The sequence below is a fragment of the Streptopelia decaocto genome (genome assembly GCF_964273445.1).
Source record: "Streptopelia decaocto genome assembly, chromosome: 2".
In the NCBI taxonomy this organism is placed as follows: domain Eukaryota; kingdom Metazoa; phylum Chordata; class Aves; order Columbiformes; family Columbidae; genus Streptopelia; species Streptopelia decaocto.
In genome coordinates, this window is record NC_138655.1 from 113,703,144 (window position 1) to 113,722,326 (window position 19,183).

General features: G+C 43.3%; 1 protein-coding gene across 1 annotated transcript in view; it reads left to right on the forward strand.

Annotated features, from left to right (window-relative positions):
- The window catches only part of AOAH (acyloxyacyl hydrolase), a gene marked incomplete at its 5' end in the record, with an annotated part of 82,151 nt that overhangs the window by 9,629 nt on the left and 53,339 nt on the right, over positions 1-19,183 (forward strand). Inside the window, 3 exons of the mRNA XM_082045962.1 lie at positions 5,467-5,562; positions 9,974-10,034; positions 11,135-11,234. Of these exons, the coding sequence (XP_081902088.1) occupies positions 5,467-5,562; positions 9,974-10,034; positions 11,135-11,234 (257 nt within the window). The remainder of the gene's footprint in view (positions 1-5,466; positions 5,563-9,973; positions 10,035-11,134; positions 11,235-19,183) is intronic.

Consider the following 19,183-nt stretch of genomic DNA (forward strand, 5'->3'; position numbering starts at 1 on the left):
ACAGCTGAGTTCCCCCTGTCCTTTTCAGCTAACTAATTATTTTCCATTTTTAGCCAGCAGAATTAAGACCTATTAAAGGCTAGGATAACTGGTTAGCATTTCTGATGATACTTGGTGTGCAGGGAGATTTCTGTTGACTTCATTAGAGGGTAGTGACTTCTTATGCTGCAGCCAATAGTGAAGTCTTTTTCTGTCACTAAATCCAGAGAAGATGATACATACAGTTAAAAAGAGGGCAGGTTTGGAGTAGGAGTGAGGACAGTCTGAGTTAACTTTAATTTATAGACCCTAACCTCTTGAGGGTTTGCCTGTAGCCCAACACAGGAGATAGGTTGTCCTAAAAGATAAATCTGAATTACTGGGAGGAGCACATTTTTATTAAAAAAGAAAGGATTGTGGGTGTATTAGACTGCCTGACCTACAGTGAGTCCTCTCAGATATTCCTCCTCCTCTCCTCCCAGGATGCAGACTTTTTCCTAAGTAATTTACAATCTTCAGCCCAAAAACTGGTCCTGATGACATCAGTCTAAATGAAAGGCTCTGAAGCCAGCAGGGCTCAAACATAAGCAGTCATTGCCATGGACATGATCCATGGTGGGTCAGTAAGAGCTGCCAGCAGGCCACGAGAAGTAAAGAGAGGTGGACCAAGAGCACCTGATAAAATCTTGGGTAAACAGGGGAACCACAGAGCAGATCAGCTGGTGACACATGTTAGTGACACACATTCCTGGGGAGCACCTTTCCCACTGAAGGGCAGGAAGGCTCCCCAGATTTGGGTCTAGGGACTTCAGCTGCAGCACCTGAGGCTGAGGATGCCTCAAGTAAAACTGCAGACGCCTTTGAAAATCAGTCAAGACTTTCTTGATTGTCTTGTCCTGTGAAGTGTAAGCATTTCATCTGGAATAAGTGCATTTGTGTGGGAGCATTTGAAAAACCAAGGTGGGGTCTGTGGGTACCTGAGTCAGAGAGGGTATAACAGTGTGACCAGAAGCATCCTCTCTCTGATAGCAAGGACTAGTTTAGGAGGGTAAACATTTTGAAGTTCAGCTCTGTGGGGTTTTCCCAAGTAGTCAGGGTATTATTATTGTTATTTATATTCATATTGCATCTGGTAGCCCAAGGTACTGCATTAAGTACTACACAAACTCAGCGATGGCTCCATTAATTCTCATGTGAAGCAAATCTCCCTTTAGGCCTGGTTCAATAGACATAAAAGTGTCTAACTGACTTAATCAACATGAAAAAATTCCATTTAATTGCTGGGAGACCGCTCCATGAGCAGGGTTACCTGCATGATTGTGTTTGTGATTAAGAATTCTGTTTCCATTTGGCAGAGCTGAATCAAAAATAGCTATTCTTTTTCCCCCTCTCTGTGGTACCTTGACAAACATGAGAGAGAAACACATTCCATGGAGACTGTTGTCTTGTATAACAGAGGAAATAGAAACACCAGGGCTATTTTTATCCTCGGCCTAACTTTCTGGATTTTGAGCAATCGGGCTGGTTGTCCTTAAGCCCCTTTCTCTGCACTGACTCTACTGGAGGCAAGAAGACCTCACTGTGATGATGAAAATGAGAGTCATGGGGACAACATCTGAGTCAGAGAGAGAGGAGTCTCTTTGCACCCTCACCCTGAGACGAACCATTAGGCAGGCTGCTCAGCCTGCACTTGGGATGAATTACTCTATTTCAGCACAAAAGCGGTGCTCTGAGGTGCAACGGGGCTGTGCAGCACTGCAGCCACAGGAAAGCTCTTTCCTCATCTGCCCACACCTTCCCCAGCAGACAAGGAAAGAACTTTCCTCTCGCCATGTCATGGGCTGGTCTCTCCCATTGTGAGAGGGTCAGCTTGTTGCATGGATGTTTTTATCAGGCCAGCATTTTCACTGAAATAAAATATCTCCTTGCAGCACTGGAGCCAGCATTTTGGCACCCAAGGATGCAGAGATGCTGCAGGTGTTGACTTCTGCTTGCGGCTGGAGCAGACCCACCACCACACAGGAGGCACAAGTCGTGGTGTGGGCACTGGGGGGAGATGAGCAGCGTTTGCATTGTGACAATGCATGGCACACTCTTGGCCTGCAGAGGATGAGGGTGTGCTGGATGTGGGAGATAGACTTCTAGAAAGCTGGACCCAGCTGGAGCCCCCTGTTTCCATGCCACTCAGCGGGGATGCCGATCAAGTGAGGCGGGTGGAAGAGGTGGGCAGGGCAGCCAGGGACCAAGAGACAAGAACTATCTCCTCTCTGCAAAGCGTGCTGGGAGGCCCTGGTTGAAGGCGCAGGGGTGCTGAGTTACACAGCACAGGCAAAATGAGTGTAATTTCTCTCTGCTGCAGCTGGTGACACTGTCAGCTCCCTGGTGTGACAGCCTCAGGGACTTGACATCCCAGATCCCTCTGATTTTCTCTTGTCCCCCTGTGTCTTGGCTCATGCTTGTGCTCACAATGGGGGCTTTACCCTTGCTTTGTTTGCATCCAGGCTTGCAGTTTCACAGTATGGTCAGGTCATCCTATTTCTCAAGCTGCATTGGCATCTAGTCCATCTGTGCTGTCCATTTGCCCCTCTGCTCAGTTCTGTTCTTCTACCCACTGAAGCATTTTCCTCTGCTAACATTGCTAACCTCTGTGTCTCCCGAGTTTCCTTCTCTCCTTATCTTCACCCCTCACAGACTCCTGGACCCATGTTCGCTAAGCTATGGCACATCCTTATTCATAGCTTCCTCAAGCTCCTGGTGCAAAAGAATGAGAGGTAAAACAACAAAAGCTGTCTCCTTTAGAAAATATCAAAGGACTGGCTTTTTGCTCTCTTTCTGCTTGGACTCCTTTTTGTCTTTCAGACTTCTAGACAGCAAGATTGTTAGACGAGGGCCTGACCTTGGTAACAGGAGAAAGGAAGACAATGAAATAGTATGTGGTTTTGTGGTTAAGGCAACATTTTGGTAATTTAATTTTTCTGAGCCTCCATCCTCATGAATAAAGCAGACATGGAAGGCTAGTTTTGGTTATCTGTAGGTTGCTCATGTGTGTTAATAATATGGCCTTGTAAGAACCAAGTTATGCTATGTCTTTTAGGTGTGTTTCCAGTGTGTTTCAAGGACATGCACTGCCATCTCAGCCCTAAGTAACGGAGTCGGTCCACAGTGGCTGTGCTCACGCTACCCTTGCAAATAAGCCAGCGTCTGTTTTCTGTCTCTGGGGCCAGTGCAGGTCATGGCTTGCACCCAAACAACTGAAGTTTCTTACACATCTCAACTCCGCCCTGCCTCAGCTGGGTGTTGTCATCCGCCTGTGCTCTGGGGACTGTTCCTCAGCACAGGAACAAACATTGTGCCTGGAGAACAGAAGGCTCTGGGGAGACCTTATTGTGGCCTTTCAGTACTTAAAAGGGGCCTATAAGGAAGATGGAGACAGACTTTTTAGCAGGGCCACTTGCAATAGGACAAAGGATAATGCTTCTAAACTAAAAGAGGGGAGATTCAGGCTAGACATCTAGTTGAAGGGTTGGACTAGATGGCCTTCTATGATTGCCTGGAGCATGGCATGGGTTAAGGCTGTGCTAAGGCATCTGCTTGTGGTTTAACAGGGGCCAGATAGCCCTGAGCTGTTCTCCAAGCCCAAGTCCTGAGCACGCTTTCCCCTCCAGCTTGGATATACCTTTTGGTTTTAGTTTGGATCTTTATTATTCTACTTGTACTTTTTTCTTTATGAGCTCTTGTGTTTTAATTAACTGTTAATTCCTTGGGCTAGCCTGTGGCTATTTTGGGGGGTGGAAGGGAGATGGAAGATGGAATGACTTGCTTCAGGGGTTTTTCTTAGTTGTATTTGTCTCCATTTGTTCTCCTGTTCTTTTAGGCTGACTGGAGGTAATGGCTCTTAGCAAACTTTATAAATCATTCTGCAGAGGACTTTGAGTGAGCATTTTATTTAATAAGTATGGAGAAGTGGGCTTTTATCCCTGCAAAAGAGGTGGCAAGTTCACTGTAATTTCCAGTAGATTTCTGTATTTGGGCTAGAAGAAGTAATAGAAGACTCGAAGATATTGGTCTTACAGCAAGTTCCAATTGTATTACCTCCTCTTTGACTTGCTACTTGATCCATAGGAGCATCAAAGTTATTTATGTTGAAAAACCACACTTTGATTTAATAGCACATAGGCAGAGGTACTTGGAAGGAATTTAAAAGCTCACTTTGAAGAGCTGGGCCAGTCTGAAAACATAAACATTAATGCTCTTGAGCTTTGGAAAAAAGTAGGTCTGCAGCTACATCCAAATACTGCAGCTCACTTCCAGACTGTGTCAGAGCAAGCCCTGAGAGCTGAGATTTCTTCCAGAAGGGAGGAAATAGGGCTCAGCTACAGGGATTTCAAAGAGAAATCTTTATTCAGGCTGCTGGAAACTGGCATCCTGACTCCTTGTGTCCTGGCTGCCTGGGATACCCATCTCTGTTACACAGGCTCTGAGTCCAGGCACTGACCTCACTCTGACTGTCAGGTCTGACTATATTGGTCAGACTTTGCATCACCAAATGCGGTTTCTTTATAAAATGGTGAAGCCACTACAGAGAGAGCATGGTGCTGGCCTACAGCAATTTAAAATTGAATTGAAATGAACCACTTGTGGTCATCACCTGGATTTTGAATGATTGCTGTGTGGGGATCACATTGAACCTACTTCATCCCCAAAATACCAGAAAAAGTACTGCACATCTCAAGAAACACTTTATAACAGTGTGTGAGTTCTTGGGTCTCAGCCACAGCCAGTCCAAGGAGCAATTAGACTTAGCAATGAGAAATAACCAGCTTTGTAGGTCATAGGAAGTGGTTTCTTTCCAACCACAGCAGGAGAGCAGAATGAACTCTGAAGACATTATGGCTTTAGCAAATGCGTAGCTGGGCCCATCAGCCCTGTGCATGCCAAGCACCGTGGGGCTTCGGAGGAAACTCTGTGAAGAAGTGAAGCCACGGAAGCCACATTTGCTTCATGCCATCTCTCCTGCAGGCAGTCACACCCATTTGTTTTTCAGTTTCAGTAGCTCTCTGTGTGGCTTGTGTGGAGAGGTATAGAACTCCTATCAAGTACAGACCTGTGCCTTTTTTGTTGTGAGAAATAATGAGAGAGCAGGTGGCCAGGCAGGCAGTTGTAACAGTGTCTGTCCTCCCAGCTCCTTGAATCTTAATCCTTGAAAGGGTGGAAAATCATTTTTTCAGGAGCAACATCCAGTGCTGTAAAAGCCAGGCAGTTCAGTGCACTCCTCTGGCATCAGCATCCTCTATCTGATAACTTACAGGTTTTGAATAAAGTCAGAAATTCACAGGTATTTTTTTCCCCTTGAACACTCGTCTGCCATGGAACATCTCAAGAAATGAAATGCCCAATGATGCCTGAAATACTTTGATGGCGTGGAGTGCTTCATCACACTTCACAGATAACCATATTCACTCTTTTTGTTTGTTTGTTTGTTTGAAGGATGCGTGCTTGTGGTGTCTGTAATTGAACAGCTTGCACAGTGGCACAACAGTACAGTAAAGGCAGCCATGGAGAGACTGTGCAACTACATACCAGGTAAGTACCAAATAATATGCCATATGTTATGTTGGTACTGCTGTATTTCTCTGTTAATTAAAAATTCAGACGTGGAGTTTGAAAAAGCTTTATACACTTCTTGTGCACCATCTTAAATGAAGAGAACTGAAAGATAGCAAGGTGCTATCTGCAAGGAAGTCAGTGGTGTGTCTCACTTGGCTTCAGAGCTGGGATTTTGTCCCAAAGTTAGAGGGGATGGGGTTGTGTTAAGCCCACACGTGTGTGAGCAACAACACATGCAGACCCCTTCCCTCCCTTTTTGTCCACTTTGTCTCTTTGTTAGCAGCTTAATAATAGATTCGCTGTATGCCCAACCATTTGTCCTTCTTGTTGATATGGGTCTTTATAGCAACGGTGAAGATGAAAATGTTTTCAGCAGGTACAGAGAGCTGCTATTGTAAAAATCTCAAAAATGAGCTGAGATTGACAGGTGTAAGATGTGAGCATTTGGTCTGCACAGCAAAGCTATTGAAATGTAACTGATGATACAAATTTCAAAGCCCTTTATTTTATCTGTACAAAGGAGCTTAGCTGTCCGAATGCACATCCCTAAATAGAGAACAGCATGAATGCCAGAAGAGCTTTGTGCCTCAAAGACCAGTCCTATAACTATTTAAGTAACTAGATCTCGTATTCATTATATCTTTTAACATTATGAATGTAAAAAGATGGCTTAGGATTCTTCATTAAGAAGTCATTTATATAAGACATCACAAATTGTATCTCTGAGAAACCATCTTGCTCTGAAGACCCTAGTTTCATGGAAGATGCATGTAGAATATTAATTCCCTCCTTTCCAAGAGAGGATTTCCCAATGCAGGAGGGGGCAGGGAGGTAATTGCTGGGATTCATTCATTGATAGAATGATGCTTATCTGATTTCTATTCCATAAGTCGTATCTTCAGTGTTTTAAATTACAGGCACATAACCATGAAGTAACAATCAGAAGAACTGATCCTGGTATTAAAATACAATTTTCTTCTTTAAAATATGACATGCTAGCTCTATGTTCATGATTCACTCAGTGGACCTTGTTCCACTGACATGTCAAGATATATTTTTTCAGCTGCCATTCTTTACAAACATAAAATCCTATTATCCCTGTAGTTAATCTGTATAATCCAGTTACCTTCTATGAGATGCATGGATACACTCAATAGAAAAAACTGACCCTGAACTTGAAAGGAGTGAAAAATCCTATGGATTGTGTGGGAGCTACAGTGTAACCTGATTTATCCTCTCCTGGGAGGTGAATGCTGCAGCCCGGGAGGAATCAACAGCTGCTTCTTGCTGCTTGGAACAGTAGAAAAGCTTTGAATGTTCACAAGGAGCAAACCTACTAAAACAGGCCATGCCATTTCACCTGAAGGAACAATTTCATTATTATACACTTGCCTACAATTGATTGCAAGAGTAACAGCAACAAATTAATGGTAATGGGGCTTTTCCTAGGGCCAAAGAGGGAATGAGAACTAGTGTGATTTAAGTGTCTCCTATAATTTTGATACAATCAAGTTGGGGCTGGATCAAGCCTCCAGGAAAGTAACACGGTGTTCAAATACAAAAAATGTTTAGAGAAAAAGAGAGAGAAAAATTCAGTACCTGTCAAGCCCACTCAATCCCATAGGCTGTGTAGAAAAAACAATCACATCCTTATTTATATGTAAATATTTGCAACGTGTGTGATTCCAGCAACACGTCCAATAAACCTGTGAAAATAAGAACAGTAATACCATGAGTGAAGGAGGCTTTTGAGCAGCCAGAAAGGCCAGGTCTGAGGCAATGGGCAGTATTTACTGTGTAAGAGATGTTGTTAGCAAGAATGTATGTTCACCTGGCTACTGGCTGTCTGCTTGATGAAACAGAGGTATCTGACACCCGAAATGTGCTCTGAGACCATCTGCCTCTGGCATTGCCTCTGAGTCCTGCTCTACTTCTGTGTTGGCCACCGCTATGTAAACACCTTAGTCCTCAAGTGGAAACGGCAACATGATTAGGACCATCTTTCTTGTAAATATTTATCCTCTGGGATTCAGCCAGAATTTGTGTTTCTAGGGCTGTGAAACTACAGAGGAAAACCTTCTGGATTTTTATCACATAAGAACAGGGCAGTTTAGGGAATCTCTTTTACCTGAAGCAGGACAAAAGCAAACAAACTCTAAATTTTCTCTAATTTTTCCAGCATTTAGTTTGATTTAAGCTCTTCTCTTGCCCCGAGCACTCAAAGTTATTAGTCCTTTTTTTCTCTTTCTCTCTTCTCGTCCTTTCTGACTTATGCAACTTTTTCCTAACAGAGCTTTCTCTCTGCAAAATCCTCTCCTTGTGTGTGTTAGCAGAACCGGAGGTTTGTGAAGAGGTGAATGCAGACTGGTCAGAGGGCAAGTCCTCTAAACACCGTGACTGGCTTGGGTCTGTTTTGCTGGAAGCCGAAGCCTGAATGGCATCTGTATCTTCCAAGAGGACAATAATTTTATGTTATGGCTGTGTTTTTTTCTACCCGTCATTTGTTACACCATGGGATACTTACACGTCAAGTTTCCTATACGCATAAGGAAATCAGCGCGTAGAAATCAGTGTGACCAGCAGACCCCCAACATCAATTCCCCAGAGCTTGACAGCCAGCCAAACCCTCCCCTCCTCGCTGCTACCAGGACAGGTTACAGCAGCCAGCTGGCTCCTCCAGGGCCAGAATTGTTATGGAAACCAGCTGATTTGGGAAACTCATGAGGAGAGTATTGCCTGTGATGCACAGGGGGGAGTGCTGGGGAAGCCGGCCACCTTCTCTTTTGACTGCTATAGGAAGCCAGGTGTCCCACAGGCAAGGCTTGTCAGAGGGTGTTTTAATCAGTGATGATACCAAACACAGGGCTGTTGATATCTGTGATGTCTTTCCTTTTAGGTGAGCAAGAGTAAAATCTAATTCTAGCCAGGAGGCCAATTTTTAACTTGCAGATTGCTTCTAAAGAGCCAATAGAGAGGAGTTATATGGCGAAGGAGGTAAAGAAATGAAGATAATAACTTGATTGAAATAAAACACCTGGCAGCGGATAAGAAAAATCAGCTATCGTAGTTACAGAAGCTACCTGCAATACTGTATGAGTAGGAGGGTGTTGGGAAAATTATCTTTTCATTCCCTGCTCTGCCTTTCTGATGCCAGTCCTCCTTTCTTGGGTGCAAATTGCCAGCTGGGGTGTTTGTAGTCCTGGTGCAAGAGCAGCTGCAGGAGCGAGAACAACCCATCCCTGCTGATGCAGTCAGTGCTGCAAGGTTTTGTACCTTCCTCGGAGCAAAACTGCCCACCTTGTAGGCAGCAGACCCCCAGCCCTGGGCATGTCGAGCCTGATGCTGGTTGAAATTGAATATTCAGCTTTGTGGTTTTCTAAGGCTTTTCTTTGGGAACGACAAGGATGGTCTATGTTTTCTTCCCCAAGTACAAATAGTTATCTGTCTGGTTAATGGAGGTGCAAGAGAAAGTGACATGTCTCAGGAATTTCAGTAGCTGCAAGTTTGTCAGCACTGCACTTGTATGAACCTGCCTCTTCACTACTTTTCACAACACCACCCCTGCCAAAACAAGGCCTGACATCTCCTTTACTGCATATGTGAATGGTTAACCAGCTCTTGTCTGTTCAGGCCAAGAAATAGTCAATTTTCCTTCATGGGATCTATGAGACCGGTGCTACCATCATGCCCTACCTGTATTTAAACCCGCAAACTCTCCTGAAAGTGTCTTTGCTCAGGTGTGGGCACCAATTTTTTACAACAGCACCTTAAAGAAATCTCTGATGAGCTGTCTTCTGGAAGGCATGCTTCACCAGGATTAAAGAAAGCCACCTGAGCCAGCATCCAAAAAAAGGCACACGGCTGCAGTCTGTGAAAGGAAGCCAAATGAAAAGTGTCAAATATTTGTTTGAATGTAATTACTCCTGCGCAACTCCTGCTCTACACAAAACATATTCTTTTAACTCACAAAAACCCTCAGAAGCTCCAAGGCAGCTCTAGCAGTAGCATCAAGCCCTACATCACTTTCTGCACTTCAGTTTATATATTTGTTTTCTTTCTTCTTGCAAATGTATTGAGCTGTTTGTATAAACTGCTTAGAAGATGCTGTGGCATGTATGATTTCTTTTGATTTTTCATTATGCCATACTGAGAATATTCAACAAATGCTAGTTACCCTTTTTAGTCTTTATCATGTGGCTTGCCTACAGCTAGAGAAGGGCTCTAGGCAAGGTTAGAAATTCAGGCTTTCTCATTCTCTGGTGTTATACTGAGGTCATGGATTCACACACCTTCCTCTAAGATAAATCAGCATTCACCTTAATGAACGAACTCCTGATATATTTTGACTGTTATAAAACCAGTTTCACTGTGCTCAATTACTTTCTAGAAAAACTGCAAGGAGTCTGTTACGTACTTGCTGAACTTTACGGACCACACATAGCTGAACTGTAAGTATTGCTGCGTCCTCTCAGGTCTTTGCTTGTTTAGCTTGTTATTGACATGTACAGATGTGCTGTTGGATTGAAGTGCAGGGGTTTTGCTCTTAAAATCACATTATCATTAAAGCAGAGATGCTTGGGAGTGATGCTGGTTTGGCATTTGGCACAGCTATTCCTGAGTGAACAAACACAGGCTGCCACTGGTAACCATTTTCATACTCCATTTGAATCTCAGATCAGGCCCACCTGATGTAATTACCTTTTGAAATTCAGCTCGTTTGGCTGAGGGTGGAATATGAATAACCGTGTGTGCGAGACAGGTTCTACAGAGTCATGCTACTGTAATACTTGGCTCTTGCTTTCCCTTCTACCTTTAATCAAGCTAATTGTCAGTCCCTACATTCTCTCAGCCCCAACCTTGATACACACTCTTGGGGAAGCCTACTAAGTAATGTAAGTGATTAAAAAAATAAAATGTAGGTCATTTTATTCCTCTTTGAAAGTTCTCAGTTTAATTAACAGAGCTTTTGCTAGACCTTCTTTCTCCCTAAGGTTTTTATTTTTATTTTTAAAACTAGTCAAGGGACTGCAAAGTGCTTACAGGACTAAGAAGTGCTATAATCAGACATTTTAATTTAATTCCTGATTAGCCCAGAGGTGTATCCCAAAAAGAAAGAAACAATCCTAGCACTTGTGCTTGGTGATTAAAGGTTAAGGATCTTTGAAGGTTTTCTGGTTATTTTCTTGAGTTAATGACTGAACATTCATATGTGTCAAATTGCATATGCATTAACTTTAACCTTTACAATCTTTGTCAGACTTATGATTGATTAAAAACCAGAACAATCATAATATATTTGATTCAGGTGCTGTGTATAAAGCATGGTGCTTTTTCATCATCCTGGGATCCAATTTTAAATGCTGAATAGGGTGTCACGGCAGAAAATCGTTAGGACCCAACAATGAACTGAGGAGCAATTTCAGGCCACAGTGAAAGGAGCTGAGGTTATTGTTTGGCGTTAGGGAGATTAAGCTTCCCATGGAAATAGCTTCTCCTTCAAGCACCCAGAAGAACATAATAGTCTTTGTTTATGCACCATTTCCTTCAGCATAGACAAGGAAATGAATGCCGATGTGGTCTGCCATTCCTTGAAGCTGTGTAAACAGGATCCAGGCCAACCACTTTGTCATCTCTACCCTCCTCCCAAGGTGAGTTGGTTTTCTGCTTTTCTCAAAGCTACTGATTGTGGAAGGTCTTTTAAGCTGGAGCTGAACAGTATAGAGGCTACCAGTACATGTGCATCTTCTGGGAAATAAACTTCAAAATTTTGAGCATGGACACTTTAAGAAAAGGTCTATTTGAAAGGTGCATAACATGCTAGCTGTGTGTGCCACTAACAACATTGTTGTCAGACAGTGGACATTACTGAGCCAAATTCTCTTGTACCAGTCTGGGTCAAAGAACAGTAGAGAAAATAAAATCTCACTTTCTCCAGACTTTATTGTTTAGTGGTACAGTAACTCCAAACCAGATACTGAGATTCATCTACACCACAGCATTACTACGGCATGGTAAGTTATCCCCACATTGCCCGATTTGCTGTGGCAGGCTGTGTAGGCTCTAGATACCTGCTGCAAATGCAGGGCTGTTTGACTTGGATTAGTCTGCAATGCAAGAGGTTTAAGTTCACATGCATAATCTTTCACCACAGGCTGGAAACATAATGAGTTACCGCTACTTTTGTTATGTACAGTTACCTGCTGCACCATGGTAACCTGATTGCATCTCCTAGACCTTTGCTACACAGACACATACATAGGTGTCTAGACAGATACAGTTTGTTTTGGGATTTTTTTTTAGTTGTGGTGGGGTTTGTTTGTTTGTTTTCTTTGTTTTCTAAGTCATCATGCAGCCCCAGTCACGCTAAAACCTGTGAGTGATGGTCAGGTTTTGGCAGTGTCAAGAAGCAAGTGATTCACTTAGGCATCTGTTTTTGGAAATATTTTTCCTTGCATCTGAATGGATAAAGCTAAGTTTGATTTCTAAAGGTTTCCACCAGATATTTTACATGGGGCCTCATCCAACAGCCACTTAAATCAGTCAGAGCCTTTTTATGAGATTTGGTGAGCTGTGGTTCATCCCCAAGATGGATTTAGTTCTGGCAATATTAAGGCATGGAGAAACACTTGCATTCCAAGAATGACAGTAACATTTGTTTTATAGCAGGTGTGTCCCATGTGACTACTATGCTCCACGCTATACCAACATAGAGATACATGGGTGTGCAACCAGGAAGGGGTGAAAGAAGAGTGCAGGCAGCAGAGTGGGCCCCCACTAACTTGACTCAATCAGGATATTGTCCAAACTTCATCAAATGCGTTCCTTCAGAAATTCTGCATCTGAATTGATAAAACAGTTCATGGGTCCTTCCGCCCTTCCCCAAGGTAAATTAGAGTGACCCTACTACAAACTCTCCCTTTATAATTGCCAGGTCTTTACTCACCCCACAAACACTCATGAGTCTCTAGCACCTTCTGACCAGGTAATTGCATATTTTTTTCCTCCCCTGCACTTCTAACAGCAGCTGGCTGTGGGGCCTTTTATTATTTTATTTTATTTTATTTTATTTTATTTTATTTTATTTTATTTTATTTTATTTTATTTTATTTTATTTTATTTTATTTTATTTATTTTATTTTTTAAATTGGGAGTCCTGGAGGTAAAGGGGAGAGTACAGCAGGGGCTGGGAGGCTCCCCCAGCCCCCAGTGTAGCAGCTCACTCAGGGGGACAGCAGGAGCTGTAGCAATGGTGATAGCACATGCATTGCACTGCCAGCATGAGGGTTAGATTTTTATGTGGACTTCCTTGCTTGTGCGAGGGAACAAAGAGAAGCAGAAACCACCCTGCACCCTGACTTCTGCTGGTGGCAGATGTGCCAGCTGTCTTTTGGAGTGAAAGAGGATGCAGACAGTCAACTGCATTGAAAGAAAGGGATGGACTCTCTGTGGCTGCACAGCAAGCTAGACTAACGAGACTGGACAGGGAGGCTGTTTAAACCAAGGTGGCTCCCATGCAGAAATTAGGAGACCTGTGGTGAAGTTCCTGACCTATCAACCAAAGGGGACAGGCTGCCACTCATGGGGTTGCTGTCAAATCTTTGGTTAGCTCTTCCCATCTGTCAGAGCAGGTGTGGGACCAAGCTGTTGACTCCTTCCACCTCCAGTGACAGCTCCAGTGACTGCACTTTCTTTGAGGAAAACAACGGATGATTTTGTTTTGATTTGGGTTTTTTTTTTTTTAAACAAAATTAAAAATCTCATTTTTGTAGCCTGGACACTGTCCCTGTGAGTGTCTCAAGTAAACTCTCTCTCTTCCAAGAGGTAGTTAAATTCCTTTCTGTCAAGGTGTATTTGTTTCTCACCCATGATAAGGAAACTCTACCAACAAAACAATTTTACTACCCTGACTACGCCTTCCTTTCTAGCACACCTGGTGCCCCAAGACAGTGTGAGGAGGCTGGTGGAGATGGGAGGAGAAGAGCAGTGCTTAGAGTTCATGCTCAAGTGGTTGATAAATTGCCCACAGTAACTCTGTGACAAGTCAGATTGAGTAAAGATGAATTATGGGTGAAAAAAAAATATACAGTCAGAGATGCAGATGCATAAAATGCAGTTTACCTCACATTTGCTTCTTTGGTTTGTAATTTGATTGATCACTTCAGTTATATGATCCTGCAAATGTTGGCTCAGTCCCCTGCCAAGTGTTTGAACAAGACTTTAATACTAATGACTATTTTGTTCAACTCTATTGATTTTCAGGTACTTCATTTATTCATTTAGATTTTTGGATGCCCATTTTCCCAGGATTGGTATCATATTTGTAGTGGTGAAGGGAGTGAAATAATTATAGAATTACTGTCTCTCAAAAGGCAATGTAACGTTCAGGTTTTAATTGCCTTTAAGGTGCCAAATATCAACATGTAGCTGCTTTTTCAGTCAGTAGTTTGTTTTTTTCTGTTTCTTTGATGTTGCTCCAGTGAAGATTGTGTGTCTTGAGGAAGGAAGAGCCCCTGCTTCAGAGGCCCTGCAAAGAATCTACATAAAGGAGACACTGCAAGCTGAATAAATGATACATGTGTTATATTACATACTTCCCTGGTCCCTGACAAATTAGCCCAAATTAATTTTTTGCCAACCTACTTGGAGCTATTAGCACTCTGTGATTGTTCTACGAGACTTGACTCTAATTATGAATAAAAAATGTTGCTCATTTGCACAGAGCACAGTGCTCTCAGCACAGAGCTGGAGGAGGAGATCATCTAACCTGGGCGAGGGCAACTCCGTCACAGGGGCTTGGGCAAGGTGGGCTACCCCTCTGGTGGACAGTGACAGGAGGAGACCCTGATGCTGGTGGGGAAGAGTGGATCCTCGATTACCGGCATGGCTATGCAAGTAGATGTCATTCATAATGGGGGTCCTGTGAGCCCCTAGTTGCCATCAGTGGCCCATAGACCAGAGCCTGGGCCAGGGCTGGAACTGTGGGTAGAGGTGCATGAGTAGGCTGGACATCTACACTGCATGTTTCTTGCTCAGCGATATGTTCCTTTCTATCATTAGTATGAAAGTAGCAACACTGTGGGTTCCTTCAAGTCAGGAGGCAAAATAATATGGCTCATGACAAGTCTAGGCTTACCATAGGTAGCTGAAAACTGGGCAGCATCTCAGGCTGCTGTAATATGCCTTGTGGTTTAAGATGCATTGACAGCAGATGCTCTCATATTTGCTGCAGCACCACTCCAAAATGCTGACAGTGGGTACAGGTATCCAAACTACCTGTTTTAGGATGACCACATGTTTTTTTAGTCAAAAAAGTTTATCAGCTCACATGGTGGAGCATTTTCTGCAACAGGTCCCGTGATGCAGGGACATTCCTCTAGTGAGTAAAAAGGGTTGAAATAGGGTGAGGGGCTATAGGCACTACCTACCAAGTTCCCCTTCTGGCCCTGGGAGCAAGCAGGTTTGTGGGACATTGTTCTCAGCTTGTCAGTAGATCTTTTCAAGCCAGCTGGCCTGTTTGGTTAAATGGCAATACTTTAATTGATTTTGCTGGGGCCAGAATAATGGCTCAACTTCAGCACTGAAGTCCTGCTGCTGGCAATCTTAAATGGTCTGTGTTGGAAGGAGCTTATGCTCTTCTTTCTGCCTTTCAGAGTGCCTCTTCTGCTCCCCATCACTTTTCTGCTCTGGATTATCAGAGACCTTGTGGCTGCAGACTTTAGCTTAAACTCCAGTAGTAGGATTTTGCCAGGAGTCATTTTAAGTCAGCAAAAATATACATATTTATGCTAATGTCATTTTATCTTACCAAAATAAGCTTCATTGCCACAAGCACTCGTGCTGGTACTTGTCCCCTCTGTCAGGTCTTTCACTGACTTTGTGAAAAGCAAAAGCTACATCCCTCATGGACATTACTGCTGCCAGCCTGTTCTTTGACAAAGTAGGAGCCAAACAATTCTGGCTTGGAAAAAAGCAAGCATTTAGGGTTCCATAAAATAAAAATACTCCCACTATTTTCTCTTGTTCCTCTCTCTCTTTCAGTGAAAATGTGAACTGCTTCCCAGGAGGTGAGGCAGAACCAAACTCCGGGGAGAGAATGCTTCTGCATTCCTGATAAGAGCAGGTTGCCACCCAAAGGTAGACCTTGTGACAGGGATCCATTTCCTTCTTTTGTGACCACTGACTGTAAAGCAAGCATCTGGGAGGCAGGATAGGTCTTGGGGAGGAAGATGCCCTCCGTTCAGTCTTTCTTTTTAGAAACAGGTAAAATCTAATGAAATGTGAGTTATTTCTGCTGCAGTCAGAGCTAAGCCCTGAAGAAACAACCTATAGATAAGCAATAGCAGAAGGCACAGTTTGAGCACTAGTTCTTCTTTCACTTGTTTTTCACAATTTCCTCTGTTCCTCTTCATTGGCAGAACATAAAATGAAAAAACAAACCAACCAAACAACAACTACAATAAGAATCAAAGCCAAAAACAAACAAACCAAAAACCCAGCTAACCAAACACTAAGCCACACAAGCCTAACTTTCCACCAAATAAACCCAAAGAAAATAGGGTGGTGTGGGGTTTGCAGTGTGCTGTGTGCAGCTGTGTTATAACAACGCAGATGCTTCTCCAGGCAGGTCCCCTGAAAACAAGTCTCGGGTGACCCACAGGCACAGTGGCATTCGGGGTGGGAGACTGGCAGACAAAAGTATGAGGTCAAGGGAACGTTGCTCATGGATACTGACTGTGGCAGAGGTAAGCTAGAAAAAGTAAATCAAAATGTTTCATCCAGAACACACAGAGTCCAAGTCCAAAGGAAACAAGTGGTGTAAAATAAGCGGAAGTGAGACTGCCCTGGGAGGAAAAAGAGTCAAGTCAGGCTTCACGTGGTTTAGATGTGAGCTTGCAGGGAAGGTCACTATTTTGTGTCCAGAGCACATATTGTTTGGTTGAGCTGTCTCATGCAATCATAAAGATTCCCTCTTGGCCTCTGCAGGATGAAAGGTGCGAGTTGTAGAACAAAACACAGTTTTGCCAGTGCTGTTTAACAAGCTCTGCTGCATTTTGGTACCTTTCTAGGTATACTCCTGGTATAAGGATGAAGAAAATGAATTAGAATGGAAAATTTCTCGAGTGTTTTGTAAATATCCACTCTCCTGGGAAAGAGCTGGCTAACAAGGGTGATAAATGAGAGACAATTAAAGTTGGTCTGTGCATTTGTTTATGATGAGAAATAGATCTGTTTGCAAAAAAAATTAATTACTGGGAATACACAGGCTCTGTGGAGACCATTGAAAGCAAGCAGTGAATGAAATCTCAGTGACCCTACTGCCCCAGCCCCAGGATATTCGATATTTTGTGTAGTGCTGGGCATTGGGGCTGCACGGATTCTAGCGTGTGGGGCATTGCTGCTCCCCAAGACCTCTGCACACCTTATGGGTAGCGGTGACAAGTTCGTCCATCATCTGCTGAAGACTGGGACCTTTCTCGGTGGTGCTGTCATGCCATGGGCAAGAGAGGAGGCTACTTGTTAGCTGAGTTGCAGCGAGAGAGGTTGTATTGGCTGTATGGCCCTTGGTGGGGCAGGCTTGACATGTTGGTGTCAACCAGGGATTACAACCCATGAAACCACAAGTGTTTTCTCTTGGGTGAGTGTTTCAGCTTCCAGTCCTCCACAACCCACCCCGGAGTCCTGGCTGAAGTAACTTCTGCAGTGGGAGGAGATCTCATTTCAGAGAGAGCATTTTCTACTTGCAGAGGCAATTCAGCCTTTCCTCCCTTGTTTTTTGCTTTCTCTGTGCAATATTGCTGTAGCTGGCTGAAGTGTGTGCTTCTCACGCACTGCTATTGAGAGCAAGAAAGGTTTCTCCTCTCCTGCCCAGCAAAAAGGGATTGATGGAACTTGCCTCCCTGGAAATTTTTCATGCATCACTCAATTTTAAGCCATTTTCTTCATCCAAGTCTCGAGTTATTTTATAGCAGAAGTGACAGAAGCTGTTTGCATACAACGTAACTAAGGCAAATGCAAGAAGCATGTTTGGTTTTGGGGACAACAGTTGCCCTGGGGGAAGAAACTAGGAAACCAGCTAGGTTCTTTCATAGCATCTCTCATCTGTTTGTGACATACCCAGTAGACACAGTGAATTAAGCATATATTGAACACATATATTAATGTGACACGTATATTAATGTCACATGTATATTAAAAACCAGTAACTTAGAAGTCTGTTCCTTGCTGCTTATTCTTATTCTTCCTTATTCCTTTATATTGTTCATTGTAAATTTTTGACCCTTGAATACCACAGTTAATTAATTTGCTTTGATCACTGCCTAAATCAACTATAATGACATGCTAAATTTTACCCCTAGTAAAAAAAATGTTGGTAATGGTTGCTTTAAATGCAAATATATGCTGCTTTACTATTCCAGCTGGTATGCCCGCTGTTCAGTAAGGTGCCATCACTTGAGGGATATTTTCTTTTTTTCCAAATGCTTTAACACTACCACTTGGCCAAGCATAGTTTTTCCCCCCATGTTGAGTTCCTGTAGCTCCAGCCAGATAAATATAAACTTGTACTGAACTTTACCTCAGAGCCCTCAGACCTGTTTGGTATGAAGCTAGCAGTTATGTCCTTAGGCTGAGCTGTAGGAGAGACTGATGACAGGTCATCATCAGACAGAACAATTTGTCCTCACTTAACATTTTTATCAGAAACAAAGTGCTAGCATGTTTCTGATATACCAGATTTTCCCTTCCATTTTTGAAAGTAATTGATTTTTGTCCCTTTTTATTTTATTTTATTTTTTAAACTATCCTCAAAGCCTACAGAACAAGAGAAATTATTTCTCCTCAAAGAGGGCGAGTGGGTGATATTTTCAGCCTTCATGCTGGATGCTGAGGGGAAGGACAGAGGCCATCACACAGATAGTGCCTCACAGATATGACTGAAAGGTGGCCCTAATAAAAGCAGGACACCATATGGCAATTATCATCATTGAGATGAAGGAATATTGTCCAAAAGTGAAAAGGGAGCAGCAGGAGGGAGCATGCTGGCATTATCCTGCCAAAACTAAATGCTTTTGCCTGAAGTTTGCACACAAGTCTGCAAGCTGGGCTCATCTCAGGGGCACTCAACAACTGGCTGTCTCATGAGCAGGACACCCATAGCACAAACTTAAACCACCCTCCCAGACCTCTGGGACTAGATTTTTTTTTTTCATTGAAGTTGTGGGATCTTCTTTTCCTACGGAAGATGTGGCTGAATTTACAAAGTGCTGTTCATCACAGTTGTTAAGCAGTTGTTAAACATTTTGGACTGCATGAACGTGTCTGGGGCATCTCCTCACCTCCATGACTGGGTAGAGTCCTTGTGACAGGAAAAACACTCGTGACAGTGTGATCCTTCTGCACTGTGGTACAGGCCACACTTCATAAGGCCAGAGTAAGCACTTAACAGCATGATGCAGAAACAGCTCCTGCTTACTCCCCAAGCCTCAGCATTCAGCCAGGGCTGTGGACCAGGCGGGCAGAAAAAGTCTATGGGTTGAGGTTTCTGCAGTGGAAGAGCCTGGAGGAAGCCTCCAGAGCAGGACCTCAGCAGTGCTGGGCA